Source organism: Rattus norvegicus, chromosome 5 (genome assembly GCF_036323735.1).
Source record: "Rattus norvegicus strain BN/NHsdMcwi chromosome 5, GRCr8, whole genome shotgun sequence".
In the NCBI taxonomy this organism is placed as follows: Eukaryota; Metazoa; Chordata; class Mammalia; order Rodentia; family Muridae; genus Rattus; species Rattus norvegicus.
In genome coordinates this window covers 40491660-40512196 of record NC_086023.1, presented here as the reverse complement: position 1 = coordinate 40512196, position 20537 = coordinate 40491660, and the positions used below count along the sequence as shown (strand labels likewise).

Here is a 20537-nt window from a genome sequence, read left to right as displayed (position 1 = left end):
TCCATTTCTGTTCCTTCTTCTTTTTGCTTAAAAAAATGTTTATGTATATGAATGTTTTGCCTGCATGCATGTTTGTACACAACATATGTGCCCAGTACCAGTAGTGGCTGTAAAAGGGAGTCCGATCACCTGGAAATAGAGTTACATACAATTGTGATCTGCCATGTAGATGCTGGAAATTCAACCCAGTGGAACCAGCGTCCTTAAACTGATCCATCTCTCCAACCTCAGCAGTCTATTTCCTATATGAATACACAACAGATTCTCCATGTAGCAAATTATTTGCTGTCCTTAGACTCACTCCTTTTCTGCCTTCAGTGTCTATTAGTGGCTTGTCTCTCCAGAGATCATCGGGCAAATAATCTCCATCTTACTTTTACCCTCTCATGGGTGCTTTCTTCATGCATAGGGGTGAAGACAAAATGAGAAAAGCAAAGCAGCCTAAGACAGCCTGGTTGCTTTTCTCACCAACTAGAACCTCAGGACAATCGTGATGTTGCAAGTTTTGACTTACTTCCATCAGCTGGTATAAACACAATTACAAGACAGCTGTTGAGGACAGTCTGTGGGTTTATGCTACTGCCTATAGCTAAAAGGATTTAGCCCCTTGACGGTAAGGATCATGAAAAAGTGAAAGTTATACATTGTTACAAGGCTAAGCCTAAGAAATACAACTACTCGTGATATAAGATTCTAGACATATAAGGTCAAAATGCTATTTTATATAACTTTGTGTCATTTTTTTTATCCATCATTATGAATAGATCATTCTTCACTCTCAAAATTGGCCTTACTTGAACAATAACCTTGGCCATCCTATGAAACCTACGAAGGAATGGGATGAGCAAACCACTCTGTCCTGTTGCCACACTCCTGATCATCATACTCGTAAGCTGTGTTTGCTGACTAAATTCTGACCGGTCATAATTATGATTTCCATTGAGAAGTGACCATTGATTAGGAAATGGAGCTCTTTTTATTGGAGGAGTGTGGGGGCTAGCCAGAGGTTAATGGGGACAAAAACCAGCCTGGCCTAGAATTCTTGATAGATTAATATTATTTGCATGGTGGAGGTTAAGTGCTGTGTGAGCTGCCAAAGGAAATGCAAGTGTCTCAGACTGACTCGGGATAAACAGGAAGGTCAGAACAAGAGCAGAAAGAGCCTCTGTGTCATTCCAGCTCACGTTCTCGGGGCTGGCATGGTCACTGTCTGGGGGCCAAGTTTCTCAGCTCTTGGCAGTTCACCTAAAGCAAATCTTTGAGAAGTTACGAAACATATGCTTTTACAGTACACTTGTCCTTGCCGTGACCTATGATCAAAATGAGAATGAAAATAGCTAACACAAGGTCTTGGCCAATCAAATGATGCTCACTCTAAACAATTATTGTAATTGTAGCAGTGTGTGCTGATCAAGAATTGTTACTGTCCACAGAGCTTTACAGGATCTGAGCCTGTCCCAGGGTTTACCACACCTATCAATCATTTAATTCCTTGGCCCATTTCCAACCCCTCAGATAAGTTAAATATTTCATATCTCTGAGCATTTTCCTGTTTCTATAGCCTGTGTGGTCTTTTTTCCTGTCCTGGAGCAGCTTAACTCTATCCTGTTTTCAGACAAAGTCAGGATATTATAGTGTTCCTCCCTGAAAACTCTATTTAAAGAATCATCTTCGGGGTTGGGGATTTAGCTCAGTGGTAGAGCTCTGGCCTAGCAAGCACAAGGCCCTGGGTTCAGTCCCCAGCTCCAGAAAAAAAAAAAGAAAAAGAAAAAAAAAAGAAGAAAAGAATCATCTTCTTGGATTACTCTGTGAAGCCTTTATTTGTTCTCTCTCTCTCTCTCTCTCTCTCTCTCTCTTTCTCTCTCTCTCTCTCTCTCTCTCTCTCTCTCTCTCTCTCTCTCATCTTTCAAACAAAAACAAAAACAAACTAACAAAAAAAAACCCAGACACTTATCTGTTGTGTGATGGTTTGCGTGTGCTTGACCCAGGGAGTGGCACTATTAGAAGGTGTGACCCTGTTGGAGTAAGTGTGGTCTTGTTTGAGTAGGTGTGTCACTGTGGGGTGTAGGCTATCAGACCCACTTCCTAGCTGCCTGGAAGTCAGTCTTCAACTAGCAGCCTTCAGATGAAGATGTAGAACTCTCAACTCTGCCTGCATCATGCCTGCCTAGATGCTGCCATGCTCCCACCTTGATGATAATGGACTGAACCTCTGAACCTGTAAGCCAGCCCCAAATATATAAGACTTGTCTTGGTCATGGTGTCTGCTCACAGCAGTAAAACCCTAACTAAGACATGTTGGTCATTGTGCTGCTAGTGCCTAGAACAGTGCCTTTTGTATAATATTTGTTGTACAAAGAAATGAAGGAATGATGACCACAAAAACAAACAAAAAAAGATATAGATGACTTCATTGGAAACCACTTTTGTAGAAGCTATTTTATTGATGTAATTAAAAACAAAATGGCTTGAGCATAAATATCATAGCTTATAAAAACATCTTTGCTGGAGGGTGCAGTATTGACATTATGGGGGTAACCAAGAGCTAACTAGACATAGGGTCTGTTGAATAGGAGGGAATTCATGCATATTATAGAAAGCCTAGTCAACTACAAATCACAGATGGGAATCTACAACTGGCACATCCATAAATCAGCAACATTTCTATCTCCACTTTTAATACTTGACCTTACACGCATATGTAAGTGTAGTTCTCACTCACTGTTCTTACTAAGATTACTATTGGTGTGATGAAACATCAAAGCAACTTGGGGAAGAAAGAATTTATTTGACTTATACTTCCATTGGTCAGGTAACTGACCAGTGCCTTATTGATGCTTGGTTGTGTGCAGATAGTCTGGGTGCTTCAATGTATTATTTTTGGCAGCCATGTAGTAAATATCTTCCCTACATCCATAGGACAAGGAATTTTCTCTTTTGGGGGAAATTTTTGAAAGTCTTTTCTGGAAACTTTTTTTTATTTATGTCTTTCTATAGGATGCAGATGGTTTGTTGATAAAGATAATGCTATCTGTGCTCACTAAGATCAACAAAAACACAAGCAAACATAGAATCCCATTCCAGAACAAAAACAAGGAGAAAAACAAAGCTCGCAAGTCCCAGTAGTCCTGTTTTCATATTAATGCATTAACATCATTATTTATTATGCTCTTATAAGAATGGAGGGAGGACTCTATTGTTTCCTAGTTACTGATATTTTGTTTGGAATTTTAAAACTGGCTCAGCAGGTAAAAGTGCTTGCTAAGAAAGCTTGACAACCTTCATTTACTCTCCCTGGAACCCATATAAAAGCCAGACATGACAATATGTAATCTCAGTACTCCTCCTGAGATAGGAGGCAGAGACGAGGAATACAGAGACGCTTGGAGCTAGCTAGCCAGTATTTCTCAGCATAAGGAAGACTCAACTGCAAAAAGATAGAAAGCAATGGCATCAGAGACTGTCCTCTGTCCTCCATGTGCACCATGACAAGTGGATACCGAGAGATAGGGAGAGAGAGAGAGAGAGAGAGAGAGAGAGAATATATCCACAGAAATCAATGAATATTTAAAATGGTAATGCTAGATAACATGCTTTAAGCTAACATGCTTAAAGGTTTTAACATTGGAATAAGTGATAATATTTGATAATATTTTAAGCTATCTCACTGTTTTAAATTATGACTAACACCTAATTTCTATATATAAGAACGCATGAGACTAGAGAGCAGGCGCCATGGTTAAGAGCATTAGCTGTTCTTGCAGAGGACCAGGTTTCAATTTCCTGCATCCACACAGTGGCTCGAACCTATCTGCAACTAGTTCCAGAGGAATCGATGGTCCCTTCTGACCTTCAAAGGCACTGAGAGAGTATAAAGCATAAATAAATACACAAGCAACTTGCCCGTTTACATACAGAAATAGATAAGAGAATAATAAAAGTGTAGCCTTCACGTGTAAAAGTAAACAAAAAAACACCAGAATGCCGATAACTTGAGTTCCGTGACTTTACACATTGATCCATCTTTTCCCCTTTATAAAACTCCACAGAATTAAGAGTAGGCAAACTAAATCACAGATATGAATGGAAATTCTACTATACTAGAATCATTTCCTGATGGGAAAGTCTCACAACCAAACCCCCAACGACCCTGCCATTGGGCCACCAGAAAGTGCCTCTATCCTGTAGCTCTTTCCTATTCTTTTCTGCCTACCTTTGTCTCCCCATCTTTGTCTGTCCTCTCTGTCCCCCTTCCCTCTCCTCTCACTCTATTTTTGGCTTAGACATCAGATATTTTGTTTTCTCTCACTAGGGAAGTCCAGAATCACGGTGGATGTAAACTAGCCTACTGATCAGAGCTATCTCTCTTCCTGGTCGTCTTCTCTCTGTGTCTTCACAGGGCCTGTCCTCTGTCAGCAATCAAAGCCTCTACTGTTTCTCTTTACAACAAGCACTAAGCCCATATAACCAGCACCATGTCTTCTAGTGAACATTTTGAACAATGTGTGCTAAGTGCTAGGAACAGAGAGATAAGGGACTCAGCCACTGTGAAGATTACCAGAGGAGACAAAATGCAGTGCAGCCTGAAGATCTCATGCCAGAGGGATTCCCAGGGAAGGGGATAAAGGGGATGGAGATAGTCTGAGAGGGAATGAGGCTGAGCTAGGGCCATCGAGGACCAAAGAAGCTATTTGTGCAGGGAAACAAAAGTTGCATGTGTGCACAAAGCTTCAAAGCATGAAACAGAGTAGCAGAGTTTAGAAAATGTTGATTATTTTTGCTCAGTTGGGGAAAGAAAAGGAAGGCTTAAACCAGAGATACAGTCAATTGAGTAACTTCTGCCTAAGGTTTTAAGAATAAGATTTTTTTTCTTTCTAAAACATTTTTTTATCAAAAGTCCAAATCTTGACACAATATTGACCTTCTGAATCTAAAGATGTAACCTACAGATTTTCATTACACCCTTAACATATATCTAAGAGCATACAATGTCTAATTTGATTGAATACATTTGCTGAATGCCAGCTTGGAAAAGAAACAATTTTGATCGCATTTCTTTTATGTTTCTGGTTATAATTGAAATCTATCAATATGATCACATTCAAAGTGAGAAAACACATGTTTTTAAACTAGCCATTTTAGTAAAAAAATGTAAGTCACATACAGAATATATATATTCCCTAAGAAGTCTTAGTTTCTTCTCTTGGTTTTACATCTGCACAATCCACATTCCCGCTGGCCTTCTAGTCAGAGACTGTGCTAAATTCCATTACTGCTCCTAAAAGCTGAAGTGGATGAGTAATAGGGCATGTTAGATGAGAGAAGACAAAAGGTTCTATTTCACTGGCCAGGCTCACTTATCAGTAGTCATTCCCCTACAATCCGTAGTCAAGAGATTTTTTTCTACCAAGAATAAGACAGTATTTAGTCTTCTAATGTCATGCGGTTTCCAGGTAACTATGCTACCTCAAATGACACACAAATAAATGTCCATGTTGTAGTGAAAATTTCTTGACAAGAATGGACCATGGTTCTGATTTGGTTTGCTGACTTCTGGAAGAAGGGCAGGGAGGGTAGAGCTGGTTTTCATCTTGGCCCACGCAGTAAGGGCAAGAGCACGTATGAACTTAAGATCTTCTGTTAAACGTGCTCCAGAGATAAGCTAAACCCAAGCAGTTTAACTCAAATTCTTGCGCTCTCTCAAATTTACCAAGTAATTTCAAACCAATGGCTTATCCTCTTACATTTGTTAGTATTCCATATTCAGCTCATCCTGAAATGTAATTGGCAGCCTAACAGTAGTGAGAGAGGAAGGCCTTTTTAAGAGGTGACAAGGACAAGGGGCATTTGTGGGATGATGTCACAGGTGAGGCAAGTACGAGATAGAAGGAGCCTTGTCATTGGACGAGAAAGAAGGATGAGCAGGAGAAAAGTTTGAAGGAAGAGAAGGAGACTGGAACGGAAAGGAGGAAGAAACAGGAGGGACAGGGAGAGAAGCCGTGGCAGGACAATATGGCAGGTGACTGACACAGTGCCAGATCTAGTGGGAGAAAAAAGACAGCATTTTATTTTTTATATTTTTACAACAACAGGGATTTCCCCCCTCACGAAAGCACTAATATAGACTTACCACAAGAGTGCCCTGCAATGACATTACATTCCTGAGACTGACAGCACCTCTCCTTGTCCTTCACCTACCTCTTCTGCACATGCACGCTTCTTGTTTCTACTTCTCTACCATCATATGACAAAGAACATGACCTCCATCAGAAGCCAAGAAATCACCATCTCCTTTTTTTTTCCATCTTTATTAACTTGAGTATTTCTTATTTACATTTCGAGTATTATTCCCCTTCCCAGTTTCTGGGCCAACATCCCCCTAAACCCTCCCCCTCCCCTTCTCCATGGGTGTTCCCCTCCCCATCCTCCTCCCATTACCACCCTCCCCCCAACAGTCTAGTTCACTGGGGGTTCAGTCTTGGCAGGACCCAGGGCTTCCCCTTCCAACTGGTGCTCTTACTAGGATATTCATTGCTACCTATGAGGTCAGAGTCCAGGGTCAGTCCATGTACAGTCCTTAGGTAGTGGCTTAGTCCCTGGAAGCTCTGCTTGCTTGGCATTGTTGTACATATGGGGTCATGAGCCCCTTCAAGCTCTTCCAGTTCTTTCTCTGATTCCTTTAACAAGGGTGCTATTCTCAATTCAGTGGTTTGCTGCTGGCATTCGCCTCTGTATTTGCTGTATTCTGGCTGTGTCTCTCAGGAGAGACCTACATCCGGTTCCTGTCGGCCTGCACTTCTTTGCTTCATCCATCTTATCCAGTTTGGTGGCTGTATATGTATGGGCCACATGTGGGGTAGGCTCTGAATGGGTGTTCCTTTTGCCTCTGTTCTAAACTTTGCCTCCCTATTCCCTCCCAAGGGTATTCTTGTTCCCCTTTTAAAGAAGGAGTGCATTCCCCTTTTAAAGAAGCATTTTGGTAACCCTTCTTGAGTTCCATGTGTTCTATGCATCTAGAGTAATTCAAGCATTTGGGCTAAATGGAGAAATGGAGGAAAACATAAATAAACAATTAGAAGCTTATAGAGAGGAATCACAAAAATCCCTGAAAGAATTCCAGGAAAACACAATCAAACAGGTGAAGGAATTAAAAATGGAAATAGAAACAATAAAGAAAGCACAAAGGGAGACAACCCTGGATATAGAAAACCAAAGGAAGAGACAAGGAGCCATAGATACAAGCACCATGACCTTCTAAGACTCTGGAACCCTCAGCCAAAACCCAACATCCTTTCTCTATATGTAACACTGTCCCTGAAGTTCTGACACAGCAACAGAAAATGGCTGCAGTCTTTGCCAGCTAGTACGAGCCTCCAAGGAGGTCAATGGGATCCCAGAGAGGCCTGGAACTCATTACGGACTCCCTACCCATGCTGAGCAGTGTATTCCTGACTAGCCCTTCACCTCTGATTGCTTATTGCTGCGCTAACACCATAATTTTAGCTTTAGCAGTAGGTCTCAATGATAGAGCCAGTGTGTACACTACTGAAGGTTTTATCCCCATCACCATATACATACACACTGAGAGACCAAGAGACTGAGACATATGTACAAAGAGAGAGATGACAGAGACAGAGAGGCAGAGAGGCAGAGAGACAGAGACTCAAGTTTTCTCATCTAAATGAAAATCTTAAGTCTCTCAAATGAAAGAAATCCTAAGAAATTTAGCTTCAGGGCTTAGAAAGACAATATTCACTATAGGAGAAAGTATGACCATTTAGAAATAGTACATAAATGATGCTGGGCAGCCTTACATCATAGAAGCCCAGTCTGGTTTCTTCCTCTGTAAATCTCTTAATGCTCTAGCCAACTCACCAAACTCTGTTGTACAGTAACATGATGGCTATTTAATGGTGGCATATATGTTTAACTCCTAAAGTGGAGGTAAACATTTTATTTTGACATAACTTATAATTTAAAAACTCCCAGGATTGTTGGTTATCATGTAAGCAGCCACTGAAATGCCATGGGGTGGCTCAAAACCTAATTTTACCTCTGACATTTACTTTCAAGTCATGGTTTTCATCCTGTCTATATATCTAGAGCTTTACCACACACAAAAGGGAAGACCAAATGAGGCAAAATTACTTTTTTTTTTTGCTTTCTTTTTTTAAAAATTTTTATTAGATATATCTCTTTACTTAGATTTCAAATGTTATTCCCCTTCCAGGTTTCCTGTCCATAAGCCCCCCTTCCCTCCCCTCCCCCTCCCCCATAAGGGTATTACCCCCACCCATCCCCCTTACTGCCCCCCCATATTCCCCTGCACTGGGGGTCCAACGTTGGCAGGACCAAGGGCTTCCCCTTCCACTGGTGCCCCAACAAGGCTATTCTCTGCTACTTATGCAGTTGGAGCCCTGGGTCAGTCCATGTATAGTCTTTCGGTAGTGGTAAATGCGGATGCTCCCATCCCTTCTTAAAAGGAGAAAAAATAATATCCAGAGGAGGGGATATGGAAGCAAAATTTAGAGCAACGACTCAAGGAACGGCCATTCAGAGCCTGCCCCACGTACGGCCCATATATATACAGCCACCAAAACTGGATAAGATTGCTGAAGCTAAAAAATGCATGCCGAAAGGCAAAATCACTCTTAGCAGCAGCATGGCAGATTTGCTGGCTTACATCTGTCATTCCAACACTCAGGATGACAAGACAGGAAGATCATGGGTTCGAAACTACCTGAGCGACATAGTTAAAACCTGACTCAAAAAATAAAAAACAAGACAATTCAAATACCAAGAACCTTCCTCGTTTTAGATAGATAGATAGATAGATAGATGGATGGATAGATAGATAGATAGATAGATAGATAGATAGATAGATAGATAGATGATGTTTTGTTCTTGAGTTTTGATCTTCTTCTATTTGCCTTTTTTCTTTAAGTAAAGCAGGCCGGGGGTGTTGGCACTTCATGCGTCTCCTCTGCCAGGCCTGGCAAGTGTCCTTTACACAGTGACAGCTTTATCACCTGCAGACAGCCTTTTCCAGAGCCGGGCAGGCATATTATTGGCAGCTGGTGTGTCGGCTCCTTGCGTGCCTTTATTGCTGTTCTCATCTTCGTCGACAAAAGAAGAGGCTCTTTTAAGGTTCTGGAGATAATTGATTCACTAGACTTTCCTCCAGTCTTTCAAGGAAAAAAAGAAAAAAGCTCCTCCTCTTACAGCTTACTATGCTGGAGGAAAGCTTCTCCTGCAATTCAAGCAGTAGAGTAATTTTCTAGGCCTCCTCATGAAGCCTCCCTTCTCCTACTTAACAGTACAAGCTTCTTTCCGGTGTTCTCTACACTGGGGGATGCTTGTCACCAGTCATCACGGCACTGGAGTTAAAACCCATCACGATCGCGTCCTTCCTCCACTCTCACCACATGTTCTTTTACAGCATATTTTTCCTAATCCAGAAATTGACTGCTGGAATCCTTAAAGAAAAAAAAAGACATATGTATATACAACATACTGACCACTCCAAGGTTTCATATACATGTAGAAATTATTTGTCTTTGAAAATAATAGACAAAGTTTACTCTAGATCTTATCCACTATATTCCCAACAACAGCTGGACTGGATGCTCAGAGATTCTTAACATTTTGTGAGATGATCAATAATTGAAATAATAAATACTAAATATCTACATGAAGGTTCTTCTGAGTGTCCATGTTTCATGGAACAAATGTCTATGTTGTCTAGCACTGAATAAAAATACCAGCCCCAGCTATAGAAACTGTCATCGGCATCCTTAGAATAACATAAATAGAAAATTCTGCAACAAAAGTCTAATTGTTTTGTTTAGAACATTACCTCCTTTAGCGTATCTATTAAATGTACCATATCCATTTCCTTTGCTATAAGTGAATGAAGCAAAAAGTCAATAATGCTCAGGCAGGTCCCTATTGCCCCTCAGTCCATTAAGCTAAGGTAGCCAGAACTCTTTTAAATGCTAGGTCACTCTCTGGTCACAGTTTCCTGACCCATTGTATATAGAATATAGATTGTTCATTTTATTTTACATTTTATAATACAATATCTAATGCCTGGATTATTGATGGAAGTCCATAGATGGGTTCCATGGTATTAGTACACAAAATGTTGTTTGTCTGTGTAAAATGTATCAACAGAGAAAGAGTCCATAACTTTAGCAGCTGTTTCTCAAGTAACTTGGTGACCCAAGAGAGTCCCAGCTAACTACTCTGAAGCATGGCTCCCTCCAGTTTTTCTCTGTTTTGTGTGGCCTGGTGTGAGTGGTTTGAGAGAAACTGTGGCTAAATTCCTAGTTTTTTTTTGGGGGGGGGGGTGCTGGAGCACTGTAAACTTAAGGTGTTAAACTACTCAAAGCATCAAAATGATCTTCTAGAGATTTAATATTATGTCCAAAGAGCAAGACTATGTCAAGTGGCTCACAGTTATAAAACAGTGGGATTATGAAAGAAGAAAAGAATCTGTAGCTGGAACTATGATGCAGCATGTTGAGAGACCCGTGTGTCAGGCCATGGCGATGGTTCAACATGGGGTTGCTATAAGGTCTGTGAGAAATTAAACAACTCTCCAAGGACAGGGGGAAAAGATAAGGTCGTGGGAAAAAATTAATAATGCAGGACAATGCATTCACCGGGCAACAAAATCCAGCAGAGCCATACCAAGGACCTACGGAGTGTGGGAGATGTAAGTAATCTCGTCCACAGTGCAGGCATTCTGAACTCACTGGTTTGCTGGCAGCATGGGTTCCCTCTGCAACCTGGAGATGCTGAGGACGTTATCCTTTTCCTTTTCTCCTTTCTGCTTGGATCAATATGCTCTCTCACCAAACATGAAAGGGAATGCTTATTTTCACCCACACACACACACACACACACACACACACACACACAGCTTCTGAGGAGAGTGCTAACTTGGGCTGGTACTGAAGCCTGTTCTTTACAGCAGCCTCTCCAAACCAGCATGTGTTTCCTAAGAAATACACTATCCATAAAAACTGAGAATAATAGAAATTATTCAGTTTCTATACTTATCTGAATGTCCGTATACATGCATGTATGTATATACAACATAATTTCCTAAAATACAGGATGGAAAAGAAAACTCTTAAAAGTTAAAATCTCAAAGAAAAAAAACTCCTCAATCTTCTTTTTTCTTAAACAAATGCAGAAAACAAAGTACAAAACCCTAAATCTCTCCTAAGAAAAAAAAATTCTAGATTTTTTTGTCTTGGCAGGTGATAAGCAAGTTCTGGGAGCCGAATGAAGATGGGGTTGGAGATCTTAGAATTCAAATGGTCTTAACTTGGGAAAGTGCAAACTAATATATTCGGATAATTTGCCCCAATCACTTGCAAGACAGTATGAGGATTTTGCATTTTCTATTACCTGGAAAATTGACTTAAATTTCTATTTCATGTTACAAGAATGGATCTAGGGAAGTCTATTTATTGGTCATGGTGGGGAATGAGTATGGCAAGAAGCGGGTGAATCAGGAATGAACTGAGAGGGGGAAGTTTCTAATCGCTTTAAACAATCACTTTGCATAGCTTAACAGTGGGCAATACACATTTATAAATGGAATATGTTTTAGCATCAATAAAATTCAGAAAAAACAATAAAGGTGAGTATTAAAAAAAATAAAGCTAACCAGGTATCAATTCATTTTCCATAAAATAGAGATTGCATTCCCAACTGGCCTGAAGTTAAGATCGCTATTTCCATTTACTGTGCCCCTTGAAGCAGCTTTAAAAGCCAGCTCGTCTGTTCAGTTGTAAAATGCCTGCTAGTTTTTGAAGGAGTGCTTTGGAGGGTGAGAAAAATTCCACTCTAAAATGGCTAAACGACAGCTTTATGAATCTCACTGTGTCTACAGGATGGAGTATTCAGGCTGTTGTACACCTATATTTGCAGGGTGTGAGCAGACAGCTCCCTACTCTGTATTGATGACTTCTTACTATGCCAGCACCTTTTATGCCACACAATAGGTAACACATCTGCAAAAGCTCTCTAAGAAGCAGCAAAGGCAGCTGTTAAAATTCCACTTTTCCTTCACTGAAACCACCCCTTGTTGTAAGCCTTGTAAGGATAGTTAGGAAGTCATCTTACTGTTCCTGCAGATGCATGTGCCATTTTCTGAAAACTTCATTGGGGCATGTTGCTGGCCTCCTGTTATTAACAAGGATTCTACCTCTTGTGAAGCAACAGAAGCCAAGCCATTATAGCTTATAGACCTCCTAATTCCCATCTATTAGGCAGCGGGTCTCCCATTGGGTTGGAAAAGACTGAAATTTGCATGCATATAGAGTTTAGCCAGAAATACTCATTTTACATAAGAAGACATCTCAAGGTGGTGGAGGCCCAACATCATGGTTCCTAGTCTCCTCTTTCCCCTTTCTAACCCAGCTCTATGCTTCTTGGAGAACAAGTGCTCCTTGCAATGAGCTCCCTTTAAGAAAGCCAGAACCCTTGGGGATGACACAGAACTCTTCCGGAGATTTCTGTTATTCCCCAGCAAGCTGCATACCCAGCCAACAGCACTTAAGACACGGTAGCACAGAGTCCTCTTACATTTTCTCATTAGGAGTCTGTGTTTGTGTCTTGGGACTACTTACTGAAACAGTCACTTCAACCTGAATGGCTCAAACAGGAATTTTGTCATACAGATACACAAAACAGAAGTTCGAAGTCAAAGAGTCAGCCGAGCCACTCTTTCCCAGGGGCCATATGTTCCTTGCTTTTTCCTATTTTGGTGGCTAGTTACTGCCCAGATTCTGCCCTCATGATCACAGGCCTCTTCTGTCCCTGTCAACTCTTCTGCCTTTCCTGTAATGGCAAATGGTGGCATTTAAAATAGCCCTCTTGGGATTCTTAATCATTACATCTACAAAGACCCCGTTTCTAAACAAGGTAACATTTATGAATTCCAGGGAATAGGACTTGGCATATTTGAGTGCCCATTGTTCAACCTACCACAACATCCAAGGCACCAAACGCTGGTTAGCTGCGTGTTTCAGGTGTTTGAGGACTGGTCCTTACAGACCACTGCACTTGCTCGCAGACACGCACTGCTGGATTGTTAAACATCTTCTGTGCTGAGAAACTTCTTAGTGTCTGCAGACTTGGGTAAGTCGGGCCTTCCTTTGTTCTTTCCTTTAGTCCAGTCACTCACTCACCTTTGTCCTCTCTCCCATTACCTTCCTGTACCCAATGCTCAGGCATTACCATTGTTGATCAGAGCAGAGCTTGTAAAATGCTCGCCTCTGTACTTGACTCCTCTTAAGGGGAGCAGGCAAGAACGTAAGGCCTACGTAGTTCAGGCTCTCGATGCTAAAGCGAATCTACTTTACCCTCCTCTCGACTGCCTCCATCACCAAAATCTTTCCTATGTCATTCTGTTTTATATCTGTGACAACGGGAACACGCCTAAGGGACAACAGTCATCCAAACCGCTCAGCTATTTCTCCCATAACAGGGCATTTGGTCATTTCTCCACGCTTTTGTTTTCTCCATCCCTAGCCTGGTAATAAATTTCCTCAGCATTCTCTCTGCCTCATAGAACTTTCTGCACATTTGGCTTCTAGCAATATGTTTTTACCTTCGAATTTACTCCACTTGGCTTAAATGGCTGTGACAATGCCTGAGGTCTCCCTCTCAATATTCAATGAACAAGATGCATCAGGAAGATACACGGTTATGGTACCCTAGGTATCTGTGTTGCATGCTACTGTTTGTACCTCATTAGTAAACATTTTCTTTAAATTATCTTGGATACTCATTAAATATTATCAGCTACTTAGAACCAAAGGATAATTATGAGTTTAATGAAGCGTGCACCAGCTTGCTCAAGTCTAACGTTTGTTTCTCTGCTGGGACCCCATTTTACTTTGCACTTATCCTTCAGCAAAGCCACTCTACAAAGTCACTTTGGCAATAAGAAGTATTTAATTAGATTAATGAATTTTTATCGCCTCTCCCAGGGATTAGGCTTGTTAAGTCCTGGCGACCAAAGAACAACAGATTTTTTTTTATATTCCTAAATGTTTGGGGATGCAGTCGTGGGGCTGCTGGGGCGGTCCTCATGAGTCAGCCTGCTCTGGGCAGTTCTACCTGGGGTCCCTCAGTAGGCCAGGGATATCTGGCAGAGACAACCTGCGCTGTCAGTTGAATCACAGAAATCAAAATGCAAATGAAATCATGTGCTTCCCAGGCAGGGCCTTTAGGCAGCTGTCTTTCTGTCAGAGGCTGCTGCCTCAGTGTGCCCTGAGAAAATGTGTTGCGCTTCCTTGATTTGCAGGTGGTAAAAAAAAAAAAAAAGGTCCTCCGACTGGTACACTTAGAGCTCTTTACTCAGGCATGGCCATGCCGGACTGTTTCCTCGAGTTATTGGTGTGAGGACTAACAGGAAGAATGACTTCTTTTTCCCAGGAGCGACTGCTAGCCACTGAAAGCAATATACATATGTAAAATTATTTGGCATATTTCTCTAGTTAATGCTTTGAATTGTGGCAATATCTTTCATCTGGAAACTTCAAAGCACTTTACAAAACCCAGCTACATTTCTCCCCCGACGCCCCTCCTCCCGTCATATTCCCACAAGGCAGTTTTTAGTCAGGGATAGCCCCATTTAATAAATAGAAGAACTGAGGCACTAAAGCACAGATTGGGGTGACATAAAACAAATGAGCGTCACGACAAAAGGGCAGGCTTGTGATGTGAGGACCCTCATTCTTTCAGAAGTATGCAAACCCAAACATGATCACAGAGCCGTCTCTCTGAACTGTAGACGATATCCCAGAAGGAGACAGGAACAGGGATTGGTCCTAAAAGGAAACAGGAGACTTCATGAAATGATAAATTTTTTATCAGAGCAGAAAGGGGGGAAAAATTTTAAAAAGTGAGCTGGCGACATTAAAAGGAGCTTCGTGCAACTCAGAGGGAAAGGCACACTGAAATATTAACAAGGAGGGATTCCCAAATTTAATCAATTTGTAAACATTTAGAGCTTATTATACAACACGCATAGTGGCCGTATCATTTATTACCTGAACTGGGACGTTTGCGGGAGTAAGGGGGATATATTAATAATCACACTGGCTGTGTCTCCTTCATCTCTGCAGTGAGGCTGCAAGCAGCACTATGTCGTCTCTTTAATAAGTGTTATCATCTCAGCTCTCCCCAAGTGTTACAAAGTCCTCACAGTGTGACGAAGAAACCAAGATAAAAGTTTCCTTAAAACCGAGGACGAGGAAGAACTTTCCCTAACTGTAGAGTATGAGCTGGATGTGTAGCTTTCTTCCCATTTAAACTGAATCTTCTTTTCTCAGACTGCAGGTAGAAGAAACACTGCCTTACAACAGATTATACAGTCTAGTTCACAATTGGATTTTTCTTCTCCTGCTCTCCAATTTTTTTAACCAGTGTTCTCTGCTGTCTGTGTTTTTAGCTGCTCTAACTCAAGCAGTCACAAAGGAGGCAGTGCTGGACGTGGTGGAGGCTGGAGACCTCTTCTACTGCCCCAACTCTGTTGATGGTTGCAGAGACAATTGAGGGTCCAGTTCCTGCTCATTCTAGTGAGAAAGCTAAAAGAAAGCATGATGGAGGCCCTTCAGGAAGTACTGCTTCAGCATTCACAGTAAGAACCTGGGGCTGCCTCTAGAGCATTTCTGCTCTCCAAAACGTTCCGTTCTGGCATGATAGCATAACCCTTGCCTGCATAGCTCCATTCTCCTGGTGCATACTTACTCTCTGTACATTCTATTCTTATCTTATCATTCTTCATGCATGTTAGAAATCTTCGTTTGTAATTAGAGACGTGGTCCAAGAAAGGAGAAGTGACCAGTGTCCCCATTTCTAAAGACAACTTGTCAAGGGCAATGGTTCAGCAATGGAGTCTCAGGGGCAGGCGAAGGGACAGACTCTGAAGAGGTCTTACACCTACATGTCACCAGAAAGAGAAAACAGATATAAGACTGCCAAAGTGTGCAACGCTGGTGCAAGAGACTAAATGCTATCTTTCTTTCTTTCATCTGCAGCCAAGTTGCAGTTTAAAATTGGGGAACAATTGCATTTGTGCTGATACTGTTGAGCACAGTGTTTGAGTGGCAGGTCTGATTCATCCCAGGAGCTAGACCTGTCCTGGTTTGGAGAGCTCTTCCTCCAGTACAAGACAGCAGACGCCAAGCCTTTTGTAAGCAATGCTGATGTCAGACTACCCCCTGCCGGCCGGAAAGAAAAGAAATGGGAAAGCAGGTGCCTATCACTGGGGGCAAGCTGGAGACAATCACAGGGGACTCGCCTAACCTTCTATTTCATCTAAGTTCTAAAAAGCAGGACTTCAGAGGTGACCGCTCTGAGCAGTCTAGACAAGACTTTATCTTGTGTCAGGGCCTACTGACTCGATAAAAGAAGAGTATGATTTATGAAAAACTAAACTGAATTTCAAATTAATGGACTTCCAATCAATGAATAATACAGTTATCCTCTCTCTCTCTCTCTCTCTCTCTCTCTCTCTCTCTCTCTCTCTCTCTCTCACACACACACACACACACACACACACACACACACACAACTACATGGAATCATTAACTAACTACCGGCATGATATCCCCTGTGGGACTACTGGTCACTAAGCCATATCCGTAACCTCAACATATCTGTCTTGCTATTGGGACATAATAAAAACACCAGTGTCCTCTGCTACAAAGGGTGCAAACCTCAGCCACCCACTGAACTCCAGAGTCGCAATAGATAATCTAAACCAATATAGATTCAGAAATTAACATTTATTTCTGGGTTTAGTTTATTTGATGTTTAACTTTATTTGGGTACTCTATTTTTTTAGAATTATGGCAATTTTTGTACCAGTCTTCCCAATTCTAAAACACAGTAAGTTATAAAAGTAAGTGCAAGCCCAATGACGTTGATAAGAATTCATCTTGCTGCATCCTTACCGCAGAGGAATCATAGCTAAGACTCCATTACAATAATCGAATAGCCTGTGGGCAGCACTGATCTACCAGGTTCTAGTTGGCTTTACTTAAATGGACCTTGCTCCTGGCCTTAAACTTGTCGGGCCAATGGTACTGAAGAGAAGTTACAAAAAGCAGAGTGCCGGTGGTCTCGGTATTGTTGGAAAACAGCTGTAACAAATTAATAGAACTGGGACAGTGGCGGTTCACATCATCTCAAAGAAAGGGGAGGGGAGGCCATAGATTATGGCACTGGGTCCAGTGAGAAGATAAGTGCTAACTTCACAGTCAACATCTCTTTTTAAGAAGAAATAAGATCACCCTAGGGGCCAGGTGTCCGCAAACTCAGGTATTTAACAAAAGTTAACTGTCTACAACTTGCCTTCTTCCCTCTCTGTTCTTCTTTTATTTTAAACATCATGGCTAGAAACTGTCCTTTAAACTCGGGTCTGTGTGCATACATCTATGGACACATGCACATATATATCTATCCATCTTGAATGTTCAGTGACCCTGCAATTCTGACAGAGTCACAGAAAAGGTTCTGAAGCCACAAGTTTCAAGACACTGCACTGAGGAGTGGAGTTTATTCACCGTGAGCATGGTATATGGATGAGGCAAACCATCATTCACTCCTTTGACCTTTGTCTGTCTCCCTATGAGATAAAAATGGGACTGTCTCCTTTCCTGACAGAGGTGCTTGCTAATGCTCGCACAATGTCTCAGTAGTGAAAAGCATTTAATGCTTTTGGAGTAAGGGGCTAAGGGCACAGAAGTGTGGGAAGGGCTGACTCTATGTCCCCTGCTGATGGGGAATGCCTTCTGACAGTCTGTAAGGACCTAAGCATTAGGTCTAATCCCATTTCCCTCTCCCTTCTTCACAGACATATTTCCCCCAAAATGAAGAAGGGCTAACAGCCAGTAGGAGCAGAGAACAACTCTATCGGAGGCTACCTTGGCACATGAGCAGTGATTTGTTGCCAGGCCGCTCACTGTGCTGTTGTGAGCTGCAAGTTGCTCTCCATCATGAAGTTACCCCTAGATGAAGACGGATCTCTTAGCACCATCAAGAGAAGCTTTCCTTTGTTAAATAATGAACCGTCCAGGGTTAGGGAGATGCCTCAGCAGGTAACAGCTAATGGGATCCACATGGTGGAAAGAATGGAATGTCAGAAGTTGTAACTTGGGTGTGCACGCATGCGCACATGTGCGTGCGCACACACAGACACACACATACACTAAGTGTAAACTAGATACAAATAATTAATAAGTAATCTAAACAGGCAAAATGCAGAAAAACATCTCTAAAACTAAGAATCACAAGAAGAGAAACTTATAAAGATGTTTTGATATTAATTCTTGAAATTCATGAGATGAACCCCCTAACGATACAGTAGCTTAGCCACCTCCTGATCAATGCACAGCCATTTCATCTTGGCTTGAGGATTTAAATGTAGTTGTTGTCTTTTAATTTGGTTGGGGTTTGCTTTGTTGTTGTTTGTTTGCTTTTGAAAGAGCAGTTTCTAATCAGGATCATATGAGCCATAGCTCAATTAGTTCATACCATGCTAAATTGCCTCTCAGATAATGATGGCTATATCTGTTATACACTCGTGTGCCAGACTCCATGCACTGCAACATTAAATCCTCACGACACACTTGCAAGGAGGGCTCGTGATCATCCCTGCTTACAGACAGGGACATTGAGGAACTTTGAGTCGGAACTGGAAGTCACTGGATGCCAGGGACTGCCCTCTTAGCGACCGTGGCGTGCTTCATATATCACAAATTATGTAGTCAGCACTTCACCCGCAGAAACTATGTATTTAACAGTATATGCGTGTGTATCTATATGGCTGTACTCTTAGGGTCAGAGCTAGGTTCTTAAGAATGAAAGGTGACCATTTCTAAACTCCTGAAAGGAACTGTCGCCAAATCTACCATCTGATCAGCAGGTTAAAAATTCTGACTTTACTGTTCTATCTGTGGTATAGTGAAACTTAACAAGCTTCATATCCTAACTATTGATCTACATACAGTATAATGCTATGAATATTAACAAAATGGTCTTACTACCTCCCAGACTTACTATCAGACTTTGATAAACCTTTTCCTTGAAGATTGGTTTGGTATTTCTATATACTGATTTAATATCCCAAATTGTTATGGCCCAATAAATCTCTTTACTAAGGAGGAATCAGGAAGAGAGACAGGAATGTGTCTTTGCATTCTGATATTACAGATATAAGGCTAACCAGACCAAAAAAAAAAAAAAATTCACTCCGTTGCCTGAAACACACCATGTCAAGGGGCCAGCCATCTCTTTCTCTGTCGCAAGGATGATGTTAATTTCTCATGAGTCACGTGTGAAGTGACCAGGGGAAGAAATACAATCAATCCACCGAGAAATTGGATCTGCAAAGGTACCTGGTAATGGAATGGAAATACCACAGACTCTGCTTACAGCTAAGGTCTTGACAACATCTATTCTGCTTGGCACTGGGAATTTTTTTTTTTTAAAAGAGAGGAAAGGGGAGAAGGATAAAGTGGAAATCTAATTTTGAGAAATAAGGATTAAAGGTTCCATTATTCATGCTGTTTTCACTGTATATATTGAGTTAACAGTATGTGATTTTACTGGATGAAAATGTGGGCCCCATGCAAGGAGAGTGTGGAGCAGAGAAATCCCCACCGTGACAGTAATGAGGGAGGGTTACTGTCTTGTCAGCACGAGGCTGTAAACAGTCCTGGGTTTTGAGCTGAAGTAATAAGTGGAGATTGTTCCTGGACTTACTGGGGAGCACAGATAGTTTCTGCCACAGGAAGAGCACCCCCCCTCCAGGTAGAGAGGCACACCGGCTATCTTCCTGCTTATCTGTCCTAATGTGGGAATTGTGGGCCCCAAAGTGCAAGCTCCCGCAGGGGGCAGGGCTGTAAACTCCTCTGAGTCTGCTGCCTGCCTTCTTTTATTTATTTATTTATTCTGCTTACATACTGTTTTGTCAATATTTGAGATGTAGGTGTCTCTCTCTACTATTCACCCCCTCCCTATCCTGGAGGTCAGGAGTCAGGAGAAGAAAAACCACTTATCAAGTTAAGTGAAGGAAACCCCAAGAAGTCCAAGCGTGGATCAATCCATGGAGGTAGGAAGGGAAGAAAGAAAAAAAAACATAATAAACTGATTTCTGAGCCCTGTAATGAGTCCTAATCCATGCTACTTTTACCAAGCCTCCAAGCCAGACAGCTAAAGATCTACAAGGAGAGAGAGGTAGCCCGTTCATCTAAATCTCATAATGGGCCAGCTAGCAGGAAATCTGGGCAGTTAACCTCAACACTCACTGGTTCCTGTATTAAAAGAGAAGGAAAAGGACCTTCTTTGCAAGAAGATACCAGCTATTGGGTCCAAACATATGAAGTTAATCACCTTATCACTGCCTAGTACTCACGACTTAAAATCCTGCCCATCACCACTGTAGTGAAGACCAGCCAGGTGAGAATGGTCAACATACGCTGAATCTGAGGGAAAGTCTGAGAGAG

At 41.7% G+C, this 20537-nt stretch overlaps 1 protein-coding gene across 1 annotated transcript in view; it reads left to right on the top strand.

Moving 5' to 3' along the window:
* The window catches only part of LOC134487102 (glyceraldehyde-3-phosphate dehydrogenase-like), a 71951-nt gene extending 56372 nt beyond the window's left edge, over positions 1-15579 (top strand). Inside the window, exon 3 of the mRNA XM_063288691.1 lies at positions 15476-15579. Within this exon, the coding sequence (XP_063144761.1) occupies positions 15476-15579 (104 nt within the window). The remainder of the gene's footprint in view (positions 1-15475) is intronic.
* Positions 15580-20537: the final 4958 nt, after the last annotated feature.